Source organism: Podarcis tiliguerta (assembly GCF_965153285.1).
Source record: "Podarcis tiliguerta genome assembly, chromosome: 2".
NCBI lineage: Eukaryota > Metazoa > Chordata > Lepidosauria > Squamata > Lacertidae > Podarcis > Podarcis tiliguerta.
Genome location: NC_139535.1, coordinates 67,512,713 through 67,528,255, shown reverse-complemented (window position 1 = coordinate 67,528,255; position 15,543 = coordinate 67,512,713). Strand labels below are relative to the sequence as shown.

Sequence of the window (15,543 nt, the reverse complement as noted above, 5' to 3'; positions counted from 1 at the left end):
AATTCTTATGCCCCACAAATTACCCAGAGATGCATTTTAAATAAAAGGACACATTCTACTCATGTAAAAACACGCTGATTCCTGGACCGTCCGTGGGCCGGATTGAGAAGGCGATTGGGCCCCTGGTCCTTAGTTTGCCTACCCATGCCTCACACTAATAGTATAGGGACTAATTTTCCTCAATCCACAATGCAGTCTGCTGACAAGCTTCTGAAATACACTGCTGAGTCAGATCAGCATCATTGCTTGTGAGGCGTGATGCAGAAGCATGTGATGTGCTTCTGCGCAGACCTCTGCTGCTCTGATGATATAGATGGATGGGTGAAGTACTAGGTTCCTTCCATTAAATTTGTTGCATGGGCTCATGTAGTTCTTCCATAATTGCTTCATTGGACTAGCATGGGATGTGATCACAGAAAAAAATGTTCACTTGCTATGGCTGTAGTCAATAAATTAAGCTTAAGATAACCAATTTCGGTTTTGGGTCTTGCAGAGGAAAACAGCTGAAATCAATTACAGATGACATAAGAACTTGGATACTTGCATCCATGGTTTTGAAATTTAGTAAATCACCAAGACCAGGCTTTGTAAATGTCTAAAACTTCATTTAAGCCTACATGCTATGTAAATTTCGCTTTTAACCTGAATCACAACATCCTGCATGTCAAAATCTCTGCTGTTGGTACTTGTCAGCTTAACAGGTCTTCCTTTGCAAGTACTCCCTGCATGATAAATTTTTCCGTCCTCTTTATTTTGTTATACATGAACATCTGTTTAGGTAGTTTTCTTTACTAAACTTATTAAATCATTGTTTAGTATGGGATTTTTTTTCCCCTGCCAGAAAAGACATTCCAAGCTCAGCCTTTCCCACTCAAGGTTTTTGTAAACTAACAGCTGCTGTGAGATTCTATGGCTATAGTCTTAAACATTAATATTATTGGAGACCTCACACTGATTTACATGCAAGACTGTGTTTTGACTGAGGTCTTTGTCAGGGTCATCTTAATAATTAAGCACAGCTCCAAAATGTGAATAGCATGCTTTGAATTGTGGTTGATATTAGTTGCCATTTCTTCTCCCAGTTTTGTTTCATTGAATACCACATTTTTTAAAATTAGAATACCGTATTTTTCGCTCTATAACACGCACTCGACCATAACAAGCACATAGTTTTTAGAGGAGGAAAATCCATAGGCATGCCACCCGTAGGCATTCCTTCCATAACACGCACAGACATTTCCCCTTACTTTTTAGGAGGAAAAAAGTGAGTGTTATGGTGCAAAAATACGGTATATTTCAGATATGGTGGAAAAGCAACCCAGGTGCAGGATAAGCCTTTTCTCAAACCCACTGTCCTCTGGTAAGCAACTCCCCCATCCTACCAGACCCATTGCTCGTTGAAAACATTTACAGGAAACTCCCTGTTTGTGTGTGGGTTGTCTTCTGGGTCATCGCATGTGTTGGCAGAGCACAAGTAAGCCCGTTCTGCCCCATTCCGGGGCCAAAAATGGTGCATGTGCCAGCAGTTTCATCAAGAAAGTATACATTACCCTGTGGAATGACACCTTTATCTGATGCCAAATAATTGTACTTGCTTTTCAGTCAGGTGTTAAATGTGTGTGAAACTCCAAGCCCTAATATTTTAATGCAGACGCTGCCAGTTAAAGATTAAGGTCAGATGGAATGCAGTGAATTAAGGTGTTCAACTCATTTGTCCTATCTTTTTGCACTATTCTGCATAAATCCTTCACGGGTTTTAAAATGTACATGTGGCTGGAGAAAAGTATGTTAGAGTAATAATGGGGTCATTTAGTGAAGGGTCAGTTCCAATAGGCTCCACCCCAATCCAATTGCCTTCTCTGGCACTAAAACAGAGGAGGGGGACATCTTTCAACGCCCCCTCCCCACTTGCTTATATTCTGGTTCAGGATGAGTAGCAGGTGAGTACACAAACTGAGATCATACCCGGTGCCAAAAACGTAAGATCAGCAATGGTGGGTGGGTGAAAGATGCAGATACAGGAGAATTGAATCATATCTATACAAAGATTATTATAGGTTTCATGTGCGTTTACCACAAAGTGATAAATGCCTAACCACTCTTTAAATCTGAAGTGCAAACTGCACAAGATATTGATCACATCATTTCCCCCAGGTGCAAGATTTTCCTTGCAGAAATAGTGAGCACAGTCAATCCAGTCTCAAACAGGATCCTGGCCTGGGGCTTTTTTTTTGGCAGGGGTTGTTGTACCCTGCTGTGTTTTCAATCTGAATTGGCTTGCAAACCTCATGGAGAAAATTCCCATACACTACAATGAGAATGACGTACCGTGTACTTTGGCACTGAAATTTAAAAGTATTTTGGTAGGCAACCTGCCAAAAATGTTGCATTTCATTTTTCCCCTTTATCATATTTGATTATTAAATGAAAATGATGTTTTCCTTCATTTCTACAATGCTTCAGTTTGGTGCTCAAAATGATCAAGCATGCAACATAATAATTATAGGCTTATTCTTTTTCAGGGTTCCCGGTGTTCCTCAGATGCAAATATGCTTGGGGAGATGATGTTTGGCTCTGTGGCTATGAGCTACAAAGGCTCAACCTTAAAAATCCATCAAATCCGGTAAGGTTTTACTTTCTTCAGTTCGAAGTTTAGAGCACTCGAAATAGCTATGCTAATTAGAATTGTCTCTAGTCCTGTGCACACAATCAAACAATATAGAAAGCATGTTGAGGAAGGAGATGAGAACAAGTTTTCAGGCCTCGCCCCTGTTCTTTATGAATTGTCCTTTGTACATGGATGTTGAAGCACGAAATTCAAGTACCTTGATTTTTACAAGGTACAAGCTGCACATTCAACACCTGTGCACTTTGGGGTGCACACCTGCCGGCATCTGAATGCATCTTCTGATCAAGATGAGGAAGATCTTCTTGCATTGCAAAGTGAAAACAATGAAAATTCATATAGCCTTTTTTATTTTCACAACTTAAACAAAGGAGAAGATCCCCAGGTGTATGAGAATTAACAGATGAGATCACAGGAACCCAAAAACAATGAACATGGATATATAAAAACGAACATGGATGTATAAAAGCAAACATGAATGATAGCCACTGTTGTAACTGTTGTGTGACAGTTGCAATTTATCTAAACCTCTCAAATGTTAGGTGAATTCTACTGGATTGCATCCTGTGTCAGACTTCATCAGAAACAAAAATGGTGGATTTTTCACAGTTGGCAGCTGGAGTGTGTGTTGAATTTATCTGATTTGGCTGAAAACTGACAAAACTGTTTTTGACAAATTTACGTTCTGAGCTTTAATTGGGTGCCTCATTTGTCTCTGTAGTATTGTGGTCCTCCTGTAGCATGTTATTTTAAAACCGTTTTTCACTTCAAAAACACACTCCAGCGTTGTGTTGTGTAGAGAGGTGTTTTGGTATATTCCATGAAAACACCTGGTTGCTCACTCTGTCTAACTTTGCTTCACAGCTCTCCTCCGCAGCTCATGCTAAGCAAAGTTTTTACAGCTCGAACTGGAAGCAGCATCTATGGAAGTTTAAACACGTGAGTACAATCAGTGTGTGATCTGTGTGGAATTTAGGTATGAGGGAGGGAGGGAGTGGGGTATGGCTCAAACTCCTTTTAGTGCTGCTGAAAAAGATTGTCACCTAGGTCCTGTTTTCTCAGAGACCCCTGGCTCACTGTCATAGGACATAAGAGCGTGGGACGGGGAATATGTGCAGGGCACAGGTAGAGATAATAATAAAATCAAAAAGTACTGTAACAGAATACAAATAACCGTTTCTGTTTGTCCCCTCCCTTTGCAGGCTTCAAGACAGTCTTGAATTCATTAATCAGGACAGCAATACTCTAAAGCCAGACCATAGCACAATTATGAATGGACTTCTTGGAAACATAGGTAATTAAAAGCGTTGTTACTTCCTTGGAATATTTGCACTGTAAGGCCTTTGCAGACTGATAAACACATTAATCTACATCTGTATAATAGAATATCATTGTTTTAAAGAAATGGTGTGGTCTAAGAGTGGGACAACTTTTGGCCTGAACGCAGATGTAGCTCATTTCCAGGAAATCTGAAAACTGGAATATTCTGTGTCTATTTGGCTTGAAGTTTATCAGTTCAAATCTATATATGGTGAAGAAAGGCATAGTAACTGATACACAATTTAGGCTAAAATGAATTTGATGGAAATGGACACGGTAGGCTCTATTTTAGAGAACTAAGCACAGAACAGCACAGATATGATTTCCCCTTAGGGCCTCATTTATACTCAGAATTTTCTGCCTGTAGTCATAAAAATCAGGAGCAGCTGGCACAGTGAGGCTATTTCACAGAGCCACCGTCCAAACATCAGCATCCCTGCTGCTTGCTGGTGAAAGGCAGTGGTGAGATTGGTGCTGTGTTAGTGCACCAGGGGGAACACCAGCCCTGACCTCACTGATTCCCTGCCCAACCCAGCAACACCTCACCCTGTTCCTGACAAAAACAACGTAATATGTGCTTGCAACAAATATACATTTTACAATGGGTGTGTCATACAGGAATGCACATCAGGAAACCAGTGGTGGTAATTATGGTTGTTGCTGCCACACAATTTGTGAAATGGCCTTCAGTCTTTGGGACTGAAAAGTGCAGAAGCAGGAAGGGCTACCAGGAAGAGAAAGTTGTTGTATTTTTCACAAAAATACCTGCAGGATGCTAGAGGGTTGGCTTAGCGTACAATTTGCTTTTGTGATTTCCTTCTTACCATCTTGAAGACGGTTATGGAAGTAAGGTGGTTTCAAGGAGATGGTACCTTGGGCTTAAAGCAGATAGACAGTGTGGTCTGGCTTCTTTAAATTCAGTGCAAATCAGGCATTCGCAAACTCGACCCTCCAGATGTTTTGAGACTACAGTTCCCATCATCCCTGACCACTGGTCCTGTTAGCTAGGGATGATGGGAGTTGTAGTCCCAAAACATCTGGAGGGCTGAGTTTGCCTATGCCTGGTGTAGATTCACCTTCGTATTAAATAAATACAAAGGATTGGGTGAAACATGCTCAAGTCTTGAGAGTTGTTTTAAGATTTGCTTTTGCATAGCATTTACCCTTCAAATCATATACAAAAAAATGATGTTAAGGAACCCTTATGGTTAAACATGCTGGGAAACTGTACTTCGCTGATGCAGAATTTTAAGATCTATTTTAAAAGGAAGGGTACCTTATCCAAACAGTACCTTGACCTGAAAAGTGTTTGTTTTTTATTTACCTGATATGTTCACCCATTCCATTAATTAGAAATCAAACAACAAAAGAGCTACTGACACATAACCCCACCTGTACACCATATACAAGAATATAAGTTTCACCACCCCACCCCTCATCTCCCACCTCTCTTCTTCCCCAACCTTATACTGAATACAACACTAATGTCTCATATCAAATGATCTGTAGAAATTGAACTGTAGAAAAGAATTTACAACTTAGGAAAAAAAGACAATGTATGTACTTTTGTAAACCAAGAAAATCTTTAATATTTTTTTAAGAGGCACTGGTTCTAAATATACATGAACTGTATTGAAAATTCTGTCTGTCTTACTCAGTTTTGCATCTCTTAAATTTCTCTATTGGAATTGCAATGTGAATTTTCTAAACTGAATGTGTGGCCTCTGAGGCTACAACTGAAAACTGGAGTAACCAGAACTGTCTATGGACTCTATAAGTAAATTTTGTTAATGATGTAAGTCTGAATGAAAATCTAAATGAGTTACTCAGCTAATAAGCACCTACTTTCACATTTGGGGGAAAATTTGAATATTTGTATGCTGTATCACAGGAGGATTTTTGCACGGCATACTATTTGAATGTTATGTACGCCTTTTCCATTGCCACTTTAGAAGGACAGCAATGAAATGACCAATTAAATGAACTTTGGTGTAGGGTAGTTACTGAGAGGTTGAGTTTCAAATCAGGAAGTGGCTGGTTTGAATCTTGACTGTCATTAATTTACTTGGTGACTGTAGGCAAGCCACCTCTTAGCCTCCGTATCCACTTCTGCAATATAGGGAATAATAATGCTGAAGTTAAATAATGCACATGAAGCATTGCGAAGCACATTTGGAAAGACTATAAAAATGTTAATTTTATTATTACCACTACTATATTGAACAATATTACTTCTAAATTGTTAATGAATGCCTGTTTAATTGCATTCATATAAGACTGGCCTGGTTCTTCTTAGTACTGTCTTTATGACTTTTGTTGCCAATTATTTTTAAGCATTACTTAATCAATGTGAAGAATGAGCTTTATTAATCACGATTATTTTCGCTGTTGTGTTAGCCGTAATTAGGTGCCCTTATCCACGCAGGTGTTCCCCAGCAGCCTAATTAATCTTCCATAATTGCACTGTGCCAACAAACAGAACAATATGATGATCTTGTCAAAACTCTCTCCTTTCCCATAAGCTATATCATTTACATTTTCCTGTGTGAACAGAATTATTTGAACACCCCCAGTTTATCAGATTAGTTGCATGCTGTTTAGAATTGTGCTTTGGGCTTTCTAATGGCCCAGTCAACCTGGCCAGCTAAAAGGTCAATCTACCGTGTACCCATATAGCACAAGTGGGATTACTCTGTATAGTTAAACCATGTGCTCAAATACCCTTTAAAGCAATTTCTTTAATCGATATCACTCAGCTTTTAGGAATAGATTAGCTTTTTAATAGGTGATTAGAAATCAAGAGGATAAAGCTAAAGTGATTTCTTTACACTGTGTCACACCTTTATGTGCATCTCAAATTACCTAAATCAGAAGTACTGTATGGTTTTCGTGATAACGTTGCTTTGGTGTGAATTCTTCATCTTGCTATAGATATATACATTGTGGAATACTCTTCCCCAGGGAGGTGCAACTGGCATCTTCATTATACAGTGGTACCTCGGGTTACATACGCTTCAGGTTACAGACTCTGCTAACCCAGAAATAGTACCATGGGTTAAGAACTTTGCTTCAGGATGAGAACAGAAATCATGCTCCGGTAGCACGGCAGCAGCAGGAGGCCCCATTAGTTAAAGTGGTGCTTCAGGTTAAGAACAGTTTCAGGTTAAGAACGGACCTCCAGAACAAATTAAGTACTTAACCCGAGGTACCACTGTACACCTTTAGGCGCCAGGCAAAACCCTTCTCTTCAACCAGGCAGGCCTTTGGCTGATTAACATCCTATACCTTTTAAATGTGTTTGTGGGAGGGGAGATTATTGGTTTGTGGGGTGTTTTTGTTGTTGTTTTTATTATGTATCTTGTGTGTTTAGCTTGTATTCTCATGTTGTGAACTGCCCTGACATCTACAGAACAAATTTAATAAATAATAAGCAACTAAATGAAATAATACTCATGCAGTGGTTTCAAATGATCGCCATTTTGTCATATGCTGGTGTTTTAGAGGTGATCTCAAAGAAAACTTTCAGTAACTTCACAAGTGTTGTTCCTGATTTGGTAAAACTCTGATTTAGAGTGGGAATGGGAAGACTGTCACCCTGCATATTGGACAGTGGGAATGGACCCTATGGGTATCACAGAGGGCCTCAGTGGGCACCACATTGGGAACCATTACTGTTAGGACAGTATCAGTACCTAGGGAATGAGTATTATAGTCTTTGATTTATAGGGAATATATATGCAAACCACCTTCCCTGAGTCAAGGAGTATAACTATCAGTGGGGCTTGCTATGGCCAGTAACAACAATTTCAGAAGAGAGGACAGTGACATCTATAGTGAGGGTGTGCCAAAATAGGGTCCACTCAGCTGTACTTGCTTATAGCTCACATTTTAAAGCAGAGCAATCAAAAGAGTCAGGCATAGCAAGAAGGAGTTAATCTGTAACCAGAACATTTCTAGAAACCAAATTAAATAAAAAAGAATACTTGTGACCCATCAGTCTTTGCCAGTTCTTGATTTGTAAAGGTTACTGTGTGCTTTAGTAGGTTGTTGTGTACATGCCAACTTTTCCCAGCACATCTGGTTTTTGGTGGAATGGTTAGTCCTTGCAATCAAGCTTCCTTTTAAGACAACTGATTAGCAAAAATGGAAAGAAAAGAAGGTGGATTTTGTGGCAATGCAGCGTTTGAACCTTAAAAGGAAAGGGTTTGTGTGCTCGGTGTTAGAACTGCAGACACAACATAGAGCACAAGCTTCCATGTGCTCCAGTGAAAATATTACAAGTTTTCTGGTTAGTATTAAGTGAAAACCTTCAAGGAATTGCTAAGACTGAAGGAAGAGGAAGCAAAGGATACTTATTCTTCAGTTTCCCTGCAGTGAATTGATTATTTGAGAAGCTGAATCGAGTTAATAAAATGCTGTGTCTGTGACCTGTCCTTCAGAACAAGGAATGCTTCAGTGAGAGATTGGACTCCTACTTCCTTAGAAAAGACGGAAAGGCTGGATCTCCTCATAGCTCTGAAGTGACCACTGGGGAAAGGGCAAGCCATAGGTGTGCAGAGTCTCAGTGCAGTTATTCTTCTGGCTCCACCCCAATTATTTGGATGTCAAGATAGAACTCAGCCCTTAGGGGTAGTGTCCCAAATGGGGCTAAGAGAAAATGTGCCAAAGTGGCTTGCAGCCTCTGATCCCATTATTTCTCATATACATACAGAGTTTTTATTCCCAAGATCACTTTAGATCATGAATTATGGGCTGTGAAATTGAAATAATCAGGGTGACAGAAAGTGCTACTGAATTGTCTTCAAAGATAGTTTGAAACTCTTCCACCCAGCCCTGAATTGATTTGTTGTGTAGTAAATTAGTACAATTTTGATATATATAAAAACATTCTATATCTCTATATATTTATATATAAGTGAGGACGTGGGCAAAGCACCTCAAACTCCTTTATCAAAGTAGATCATAGAATTGTACAGTTGGAAGGGACTTCGAGGGTCATCTAGTCCAGCCCCCTGCAATACAGGACTCTTTTGCCCAGTGTGGGGCTTGAACCCATGACCCTGAGATTAAGAGCCTCATGCTCTACCGAGGGAGCTATCCTAGGTGTGTTCTTTGCTGTCTGTGGGTCTGCATTTATGTCGGCTTGAATCCTTTCCCCCCCTCCCACAGAATCTGTTCTGCTTTACTAACCTCATTCTTTCATATATATTTTACGTTTTGCCATGTAGGTTTTTCACAGCTTTGCAGCCCTAGGCGGGCATTCTCTGAACAAGGTCCGCTCCGCCTCATCCGGAGCGCCTCTTTCTTTGCAGGTTTGCTATGTGCTGTGTGGATAGTCTAGTTGGTGTGACGAAACTGAGTGGATTTCGTAGTTTGGCCTTGGAAATAAAATACCGTTTCTAAAAATCTCTCAGGCATAGTTTACACAGTGCAATGGTTATCATAACATGTTAAAATTTCAAAGAATGTAACCCTTAATCTCTATTTCTACTCAGGTAATGATTTGGATGGAGCTTATGAATTTCTTATTAAAGTTTGAAGAAGAAAAAAGTAGGGGGAGCTTGTAAATTCCAGACAAAAGGAATTTGCTATTAACTGTTTAGAGCTTGATTCAATAGGAGCTCCATTGTAAAAACATAATTATTTCACTGTTTGTATAACACTGAAATAAAGAGTATTTCCCCCCGCTTCTATTAGCCGTGTTTTATTTCCATGCCTGATTTAGATTTTCCCTTCTACAAATCTGGCAAATTTATGATTTCAAAAACGAGTATGATCAAGAGGCTTTTGATCTGGTGGATGAAATCCTAGCTTTGTTGGAGGCAATTTGGCTGGGATTTCATCTCTCTGTTTAGTAAGGACTGGCTGCAAATGCAGATAGCTTCATGCTTAGTTGAAGAAGCGATAGAAGTCTAAATCCAAATTCCATCTGTCCTAGAGCACCCACTTTACAGCTGTTTGCTATAAATTTCTTCTTTAGCATCTGCTTAGAGCTTGCACTGAGTGCTTTTGCTTCATAGCTAACTTGCCTTTTGTTATGTTATTCCACTTGCCTTGAAATAAAGAGATGGGCTTTGGCAAACACTTGTCTGAACACTGGTCCAATCAAGTGCATTGGCTTGATCAGCTTTGCAGCCTTTCTTGGTGATGGGTGTGTGTGCTTTGCTGTTACTTTCCGTGTCCTAAGTGAATGCAGCCAATGAGCATGATTTATTTTGATAATTAAACCGAGCACTGCAGAGCCAAAGAGGAGCGTCATGTTCTCGTGCTAACTGGTGACTTTATCTGCATAGTTCACAGCAACCCTATGGACATGCCTGGGAGGGAGCTGAATGAAGACAGAGACAGCGGAATTGCAAGATCTGGTAATGTTTTTATCAGGAATATAAGGCCATTACACAAACTTTCCCTACTGCATATTGATTTGGTCTGTAATTAAAGTGTTATTTGTTTCTGCTTCTTGACCTCTGTAATCAGAACTCCCTAAGATGTGTTTCCCTTAAAAAAAATAAAAAAATTAACAAGTGATTTATGCTTTACATTGACCCAGTTCCTATATAAATCCTGAGCCAAGCTATATGCAATATTTCCCAAATATTGGGTAATAAGTGTGGCTTTTTAAAATAATATTTAATATTAAGAGGATATTCAGCACTTGGATATACAAAGTGAAATTGGTTCACCAGTACTGGAAATTTTAAATAACATAGGGCTAAGGTTGAAAGGTGGTGGAGGTGGCCCCAAGCCTGTGAGTTGTTAATGGGCATACTTAAAGTATCCTTAATGTAAACCAGGGATTTTCATTGTCTCCTTGCCAAATCATCAATTCACGTTTAAGCCCCTAGCTCATGTTCTGCCAAAGCCGACAAATGCACAGAAGCAAGTTCCCATAGGCTGAATGCACTTGCTCTTTCAACCGTGCCCCAGAAATGGGTGCTGCAAAGGGGCCGCCATGTCTACACCCAAGGCACCACATGCTCCCCTCCAAACACCTCCTTGGTGTGGTTTTACACAATACTGGGGATGCGCTCATACAAATCTTGTTTGGGGAGGCTTCTGGGATGAAGCAGAAATGGGAAGCGTCTTGCGTGGACGTGCTTCTCACAGATCTCTCTGCGAGTCGCCAAGGGCTAATGGTTTATCTACTGGGCCATATTGTTCACATTATTACATGATCACCCAAGTAGCGTTTTTCTTCTAGCAAAGAGTTTTTTAAATATAACAAATAATTTCCTTCTCTTTTGTCGCAGCGTCTCTTAGCAGCCTGCTCATCACCCCATTTCCCTCCCCGGGCTCTTCGCTAAACAGAAGCTGTGCTAGTAGCTACCAACGGCGCTGGCGCCGCAGCCAGACGACAAGCTTGGAGAATGGGGTCTTCCCTAGGTGGTGAGTTAGGCATTACTGCTGGTAGTAAATGGTTTTTCCTTCTTTCAGATTTTCACATGAAATATGTGCATTTGCTTAGTTTGGAGGGAAATTCAAATTCCTCCATCGGGAATCTCCTCCTCAACTCAATTAAATCTGCAACCAGAAGGAGCTCTTCTTGCCCACAAAAACAGTATTCTGCACGCAACACAGTGATGGGATCAGTCATATGCTAATCGCATGATATTGGGTTATTTATTCAGATCACATGGTGAAATGCAAGTACAAGTAATCAGGAAATGAATAATAATAATAATTTATTATTTATACCCCGCCCATCTGGCTGGGCCACCCCAGCCACTCTGGGCGGCTTCCATATAGTTATCAAGGAATGGCTGGAGGAATAAACCTCACCTCATACTCAGATTTAAACAAAACCGTGATGGTTCCTTCTCCTTTCTTGCTCCCCAGGAATTGGTGGTCTTGAACAAAGTAGTAGCAGGGCAAGAGGGTAGTCAAACTATTTCTTATGAAGCGCTTCTCCACTCAAAGCTACCTCCCAAGCTGTCTCCCCCCTTCATGGTTGCGAACATGAGTTGGCAAGTGGAAAGCACTCCTCCTAAAGTAGCTTTTCCTGGGGACGGGGAGAAGCAAATGCATTTAGGTTCTAAATGTGTTGTTTCTTTCATAAAGCCACAAAAAGAATCTGTCTAATGTTGGAAGTTTTGCAGAACAGGAACATTTGCATGATATACATTTAAGCTGCTTTTTTCTACTTTTCATGTTATGAAACCAAAATTGTGAGCAAAGCTAGATTGCCACATGCTGTAGACTGCAGGACTCGGAGAAGAAGCCTGTACATAAGAGTTAATTCATGTAGGGTAGGAGACAGATGCTCACTGTTCTATGAAAATGGTGGTATACAGTTCATTGTTCATCCTTGTAATACATCCACACAGCAAAAGAGAGCAAGCCCTGATTTTTAAAACACAGCCCATTACTGGCAAATGCCCAGAACAACCTGCAAATGCCAGCATCTGAATCTGTTTTACTTGCAGACTGGGAATACCCCCTGTCTGAAATCCTGGAGAGCTGCTGTCAGTCAGTGCAGACAGTACTAAGCTAGATGGACCAATGGGTTTGACTTACCGTATTTTTCGCCCTATAGGACGCACCGTCCCATAAGGCGCACCTAGTTTTTAGGGGGGGAAATAAAGGGCTCCCGCTGCTTGCGGAGAGGTGCGCGAAGCCTGGAGAGCGAGAGGGGTCGGTGCGCACCGACCCCTCTCGCTCTCCAGGCTTCAGTGAAAGCCTGCATTCGCCCCATAGGACGCACACACATTTACCCTTCATTTTTGGAGGGGGAAAAGTGTGTCCTATGGGGCGAAAAATACGGTAATATAAGGCAGCTTTCTATGCTCACAATGTTCCGAGATCATCTACAGCGGACGTGGTTTTAAAAAGGAAACAACTGTTTTGGGGAAAGGGGGCTCACTTCAGTATGTTTAAAGAAAATAGTTTTGAGATATTTTCTGAAGTCATTAACTCTTCAACCTTTTTAAACCCCCTAAAGGTCAGTGGAAGAGAGTTTTAACTTGTCAGATGACAGCTCCAGCCCGAGCCCAGGAATTGTCAGGAAAAAGAAAATAGCGATTGGGGTGATTTTCACGCTCTCAAAGGATGAAGAAGAAAACAGCAAATTTAATGAGTTCTTTTTCTCACACTTCCCTCTTTTTGAGAGCCATATGAACAAGCTGAAGAGCGCAATAGAACAGGTAAATACCACCACCACCAACTGCGTTTTGCACCTGTTCTAATCAGAATCTCCATTTTAATATGCCTAAGCTTCGGGTGGCACTGTGGGTTAAACCACAGAGCCTAGGACTTGCCGATCAGAAGGTTGGTGGTTCGAATCCCCGCGACAGGGTGAGCTCCCGTTGCTCGGTCCCTGCTCCTGCCAACCTAGCAGTTTGAAAGCACGTCAAAGTGCAAGTAGATAAATAGGTACCGCTCCGTTGGGAAGGTAAATGGTATTTCCGTGTGCTGCTCTGGTTCGCCAGAAGTGGCTTAGTCATGCTGGCCACATGACCCGGAAGCTGTACGCCGGCTCCCTTGGCCAATAAAGCGAGATGAGTGCCTCAACCCCAGAGTCAGCCACGACTGGACCTAATGGTCAGGGGTCCCTTTACCTTTACCTTTAAGCTTCTGTTATTTGGTTTTTCCGGATTGTTTTGTGGGTCGCACCAGTTTTAAATTAGGGGTGCTGGACCAAACTGTGAATGAGGCATGGGCCAAAGCGCACAAACATAGACTCAGTAACACTGGTTCTGGGGAAGAGGCATAACTCAGTGGTAGAGAACATCCTTTTGGCCATAGTATGTGGCGGAGCTGCCCTTTCGACATGGGCTTCTATGTGGCTTTGCTGGATTGGGCTGGGGCAGGGTGGCGACAGCAAGGTCGAAGTGGGTGCTTGAGTGGGCCCTATCTGACAGCCCCAGCCTTGCCACTCACTTCTAGGAGACAAGAAGAAGAGAGGTGGGATTACCTGCTTTGCCTAAGATCTGAAACTCGCTTCAACTTGAGTTTTGCCCCTATCTCTTAGAACAAATCCTATCACCAAAATGAGTGATGTTTACTGCTGGGTGCAGGCCGATTAATCCAGGGGACTGTTTAAACACTGCTCCTGAAGTGAAGGAGTCTCTGTGCGAAACCTTGGACCTCTTTATAGCCTTCTGCAAGCAAAAGTGTGGAAAAAGAAAGACAGTGCAAACACATATGCCTCATATATCTCTACCTTGATATGAAACTTGGAAAGCAGCCAAGGTTTATCATGGTACAAAAACAAAACAAAAAACCAACCCACTGTTTGCCTGTCCGGGTACACCTTAGATAGAACAGAGCACATGACTTTGTTTTTCAATTCTGTTGCCCTGCCTAATGTTAGTTATATGTTTTACTATTGTTTTCAAGGCTATGAAAATGAGCCGCCGATCAGCTGATGCCAGCCAGAGGAGTTTGGCATATAATAGGATTATGGATGCCTTAAATGAATTCAGGTGAGTTTGTTTCAAACCTTTGTGTACATTGCCAAGTATTTGAGTGCTTCTCTTGGAAACAATTTCAGAGTTTCTAAATCTGGAAAAAACTTTCCATTTAAGCCCTTCATCTCACGGTTGAGATCTGTAGATCTAGTTCACTGCAGAGCAGCAAGGGAACCAGGTGGAATCTAGCTGTAAAAATGCTTTTTAAAAAAAACGTTTTGAAGAAGGCATTGAATTTTGCATAGCTCACTGTTGCCATCTAGTGTCACATTTGTATATTGCACATAACAACACATTTAAAACGTTTTACTTGCAGCTGTGTAGCTGAATCCCCAGTGCCAGGTGGAGGCTAAAGGATCACGCATTGCTGTGGAAACCCACAGTTCAAATCTTTGCTCAGCTTGAAGCTCTCCTGCCACCTCATGTTTGCTTGAGCCACGTTTCTGTGGACCACCATCCTAGCAGAGATTGTCTTCTTAAAAGACCAGTACAGAAGCGCCCTTGAGAAATTTTCCCTGGCTTCCTCCTTCATGGCCAACATCCTTGCTGAACAAATTGCTGTTTGGCATGAGCAATTTGTTCAAAAGTTGCCGCATAGTTTAAGATCTGAGTTTTGCCCCTGAAATAGTGACGGTCATGAGCTTGCTGCAATGGCTGCCGTGCCTTTGGAAATCCAGGACAGATCTCTTGCTGTGCCTGGGAGCTATGAGTGCGATACTTTTTTTTCAACCTTGTGCTTAGTTGGTTCTTTTATGACTAGAGAGGTTAAAGGGGCTTGCTGTTCTATTTGTTTGTGCAACTTAAAAACACTTCAAGGAAGTTAGTACACAGATATAGTCAAGTATAGTCAGAATTAGGACAGAGATTTGAAGGACAGGGGATGCATACTTGTAGTGCATTGCATTTATTAAGACAGTCGTACCTTGGAAGTCCAATGGAATCCGTTCCGGAAGTCTGTTCGACTTCCAATACGTTCGAAAACCAAAGCACGGCTTCTGATTGGCCGCAGGAAGCTCCTGCAGAAGCCCCGTCGGACATTTCTCTTCCAAAAATAGTTCACAAACTGGGCACAGTCACTTCCGGGTTTGCGGCATTCAGGAGCCAAAACGTTTGGGAACTAAGCTGTTCAACTTCCAAGGTACGACTGTATTATCAATTCTGCTGCCACCCTGGTTTGTGCAAGGGATTCAA

General features: G+C 41.4%; 1 protein-coding gene and 1 long non-coding RNA gene across 8 annotated transcripts in view; one reads left to right on the top strand and one right to left on the bottom strand.

Moving 5' to 3' along the window:
• FNIP1 (folliculin interacting protein 1) overlaps positions 1–15,543 on the top strand; it is an 87,523-nt gene that overhangs the window by 50,139 nt on the left and 21,841 nt on the right. For 4 of the 7 annotated variants that reach the window (XR_014508395.1, XR_014508396.1, XM_083428707.1 and 1 more), the window contains exons 4-11: positions 2,523–2,623; positions 3,491–3,565; positions 3,829–3,920; positions 9,175–9,258; positions 10,240–10,311; positions 11,197–11,332; positions 12,885–13,086; positions 14,282–14,367. Coding sequence is in view for 4 of the 7 variants with exons in the window: in XM_083428707.1 (XP_083284833.1) it covers positions 2,523–2,623; positions 3,491–3,565; positions 3,829–3,920; positions 9,175–9,258; positions 10,240–10,311; positions 11,197–11,332; positions 12,885–13,086; positions 14,282–14,367 (848 nt within the window). In the remaining 3 variants the exon portion in view is untranslated. The remainder of the gene's footprint in view (positions 1–2,522; positions 2,624–3,490; positions 3,566–3,828; positions 3,921–9,174; positions 9,259–10,239; positions 10,312–11,196; positions 11,333–12,884; positions 13,087–14,281; positions 14,368–15,543) is intronic. The other 3 variants (XR_014508394.1, XM_083428708.1, XM_083428710.1) reach the window with 1 other exon arrangement.
• Positions 7,278–9,168, bottom strand: LOC310672113. Its single transcript, XR_014508415.1, has 2 exons — positions 8,883–9,168; positions 7,278–8,841 (listed from the first exon to the last, which is right to left on the bottom strand). It is a non-coding gene; the product is annotated as an uncharacterized lncRNA (long non-coding RNA).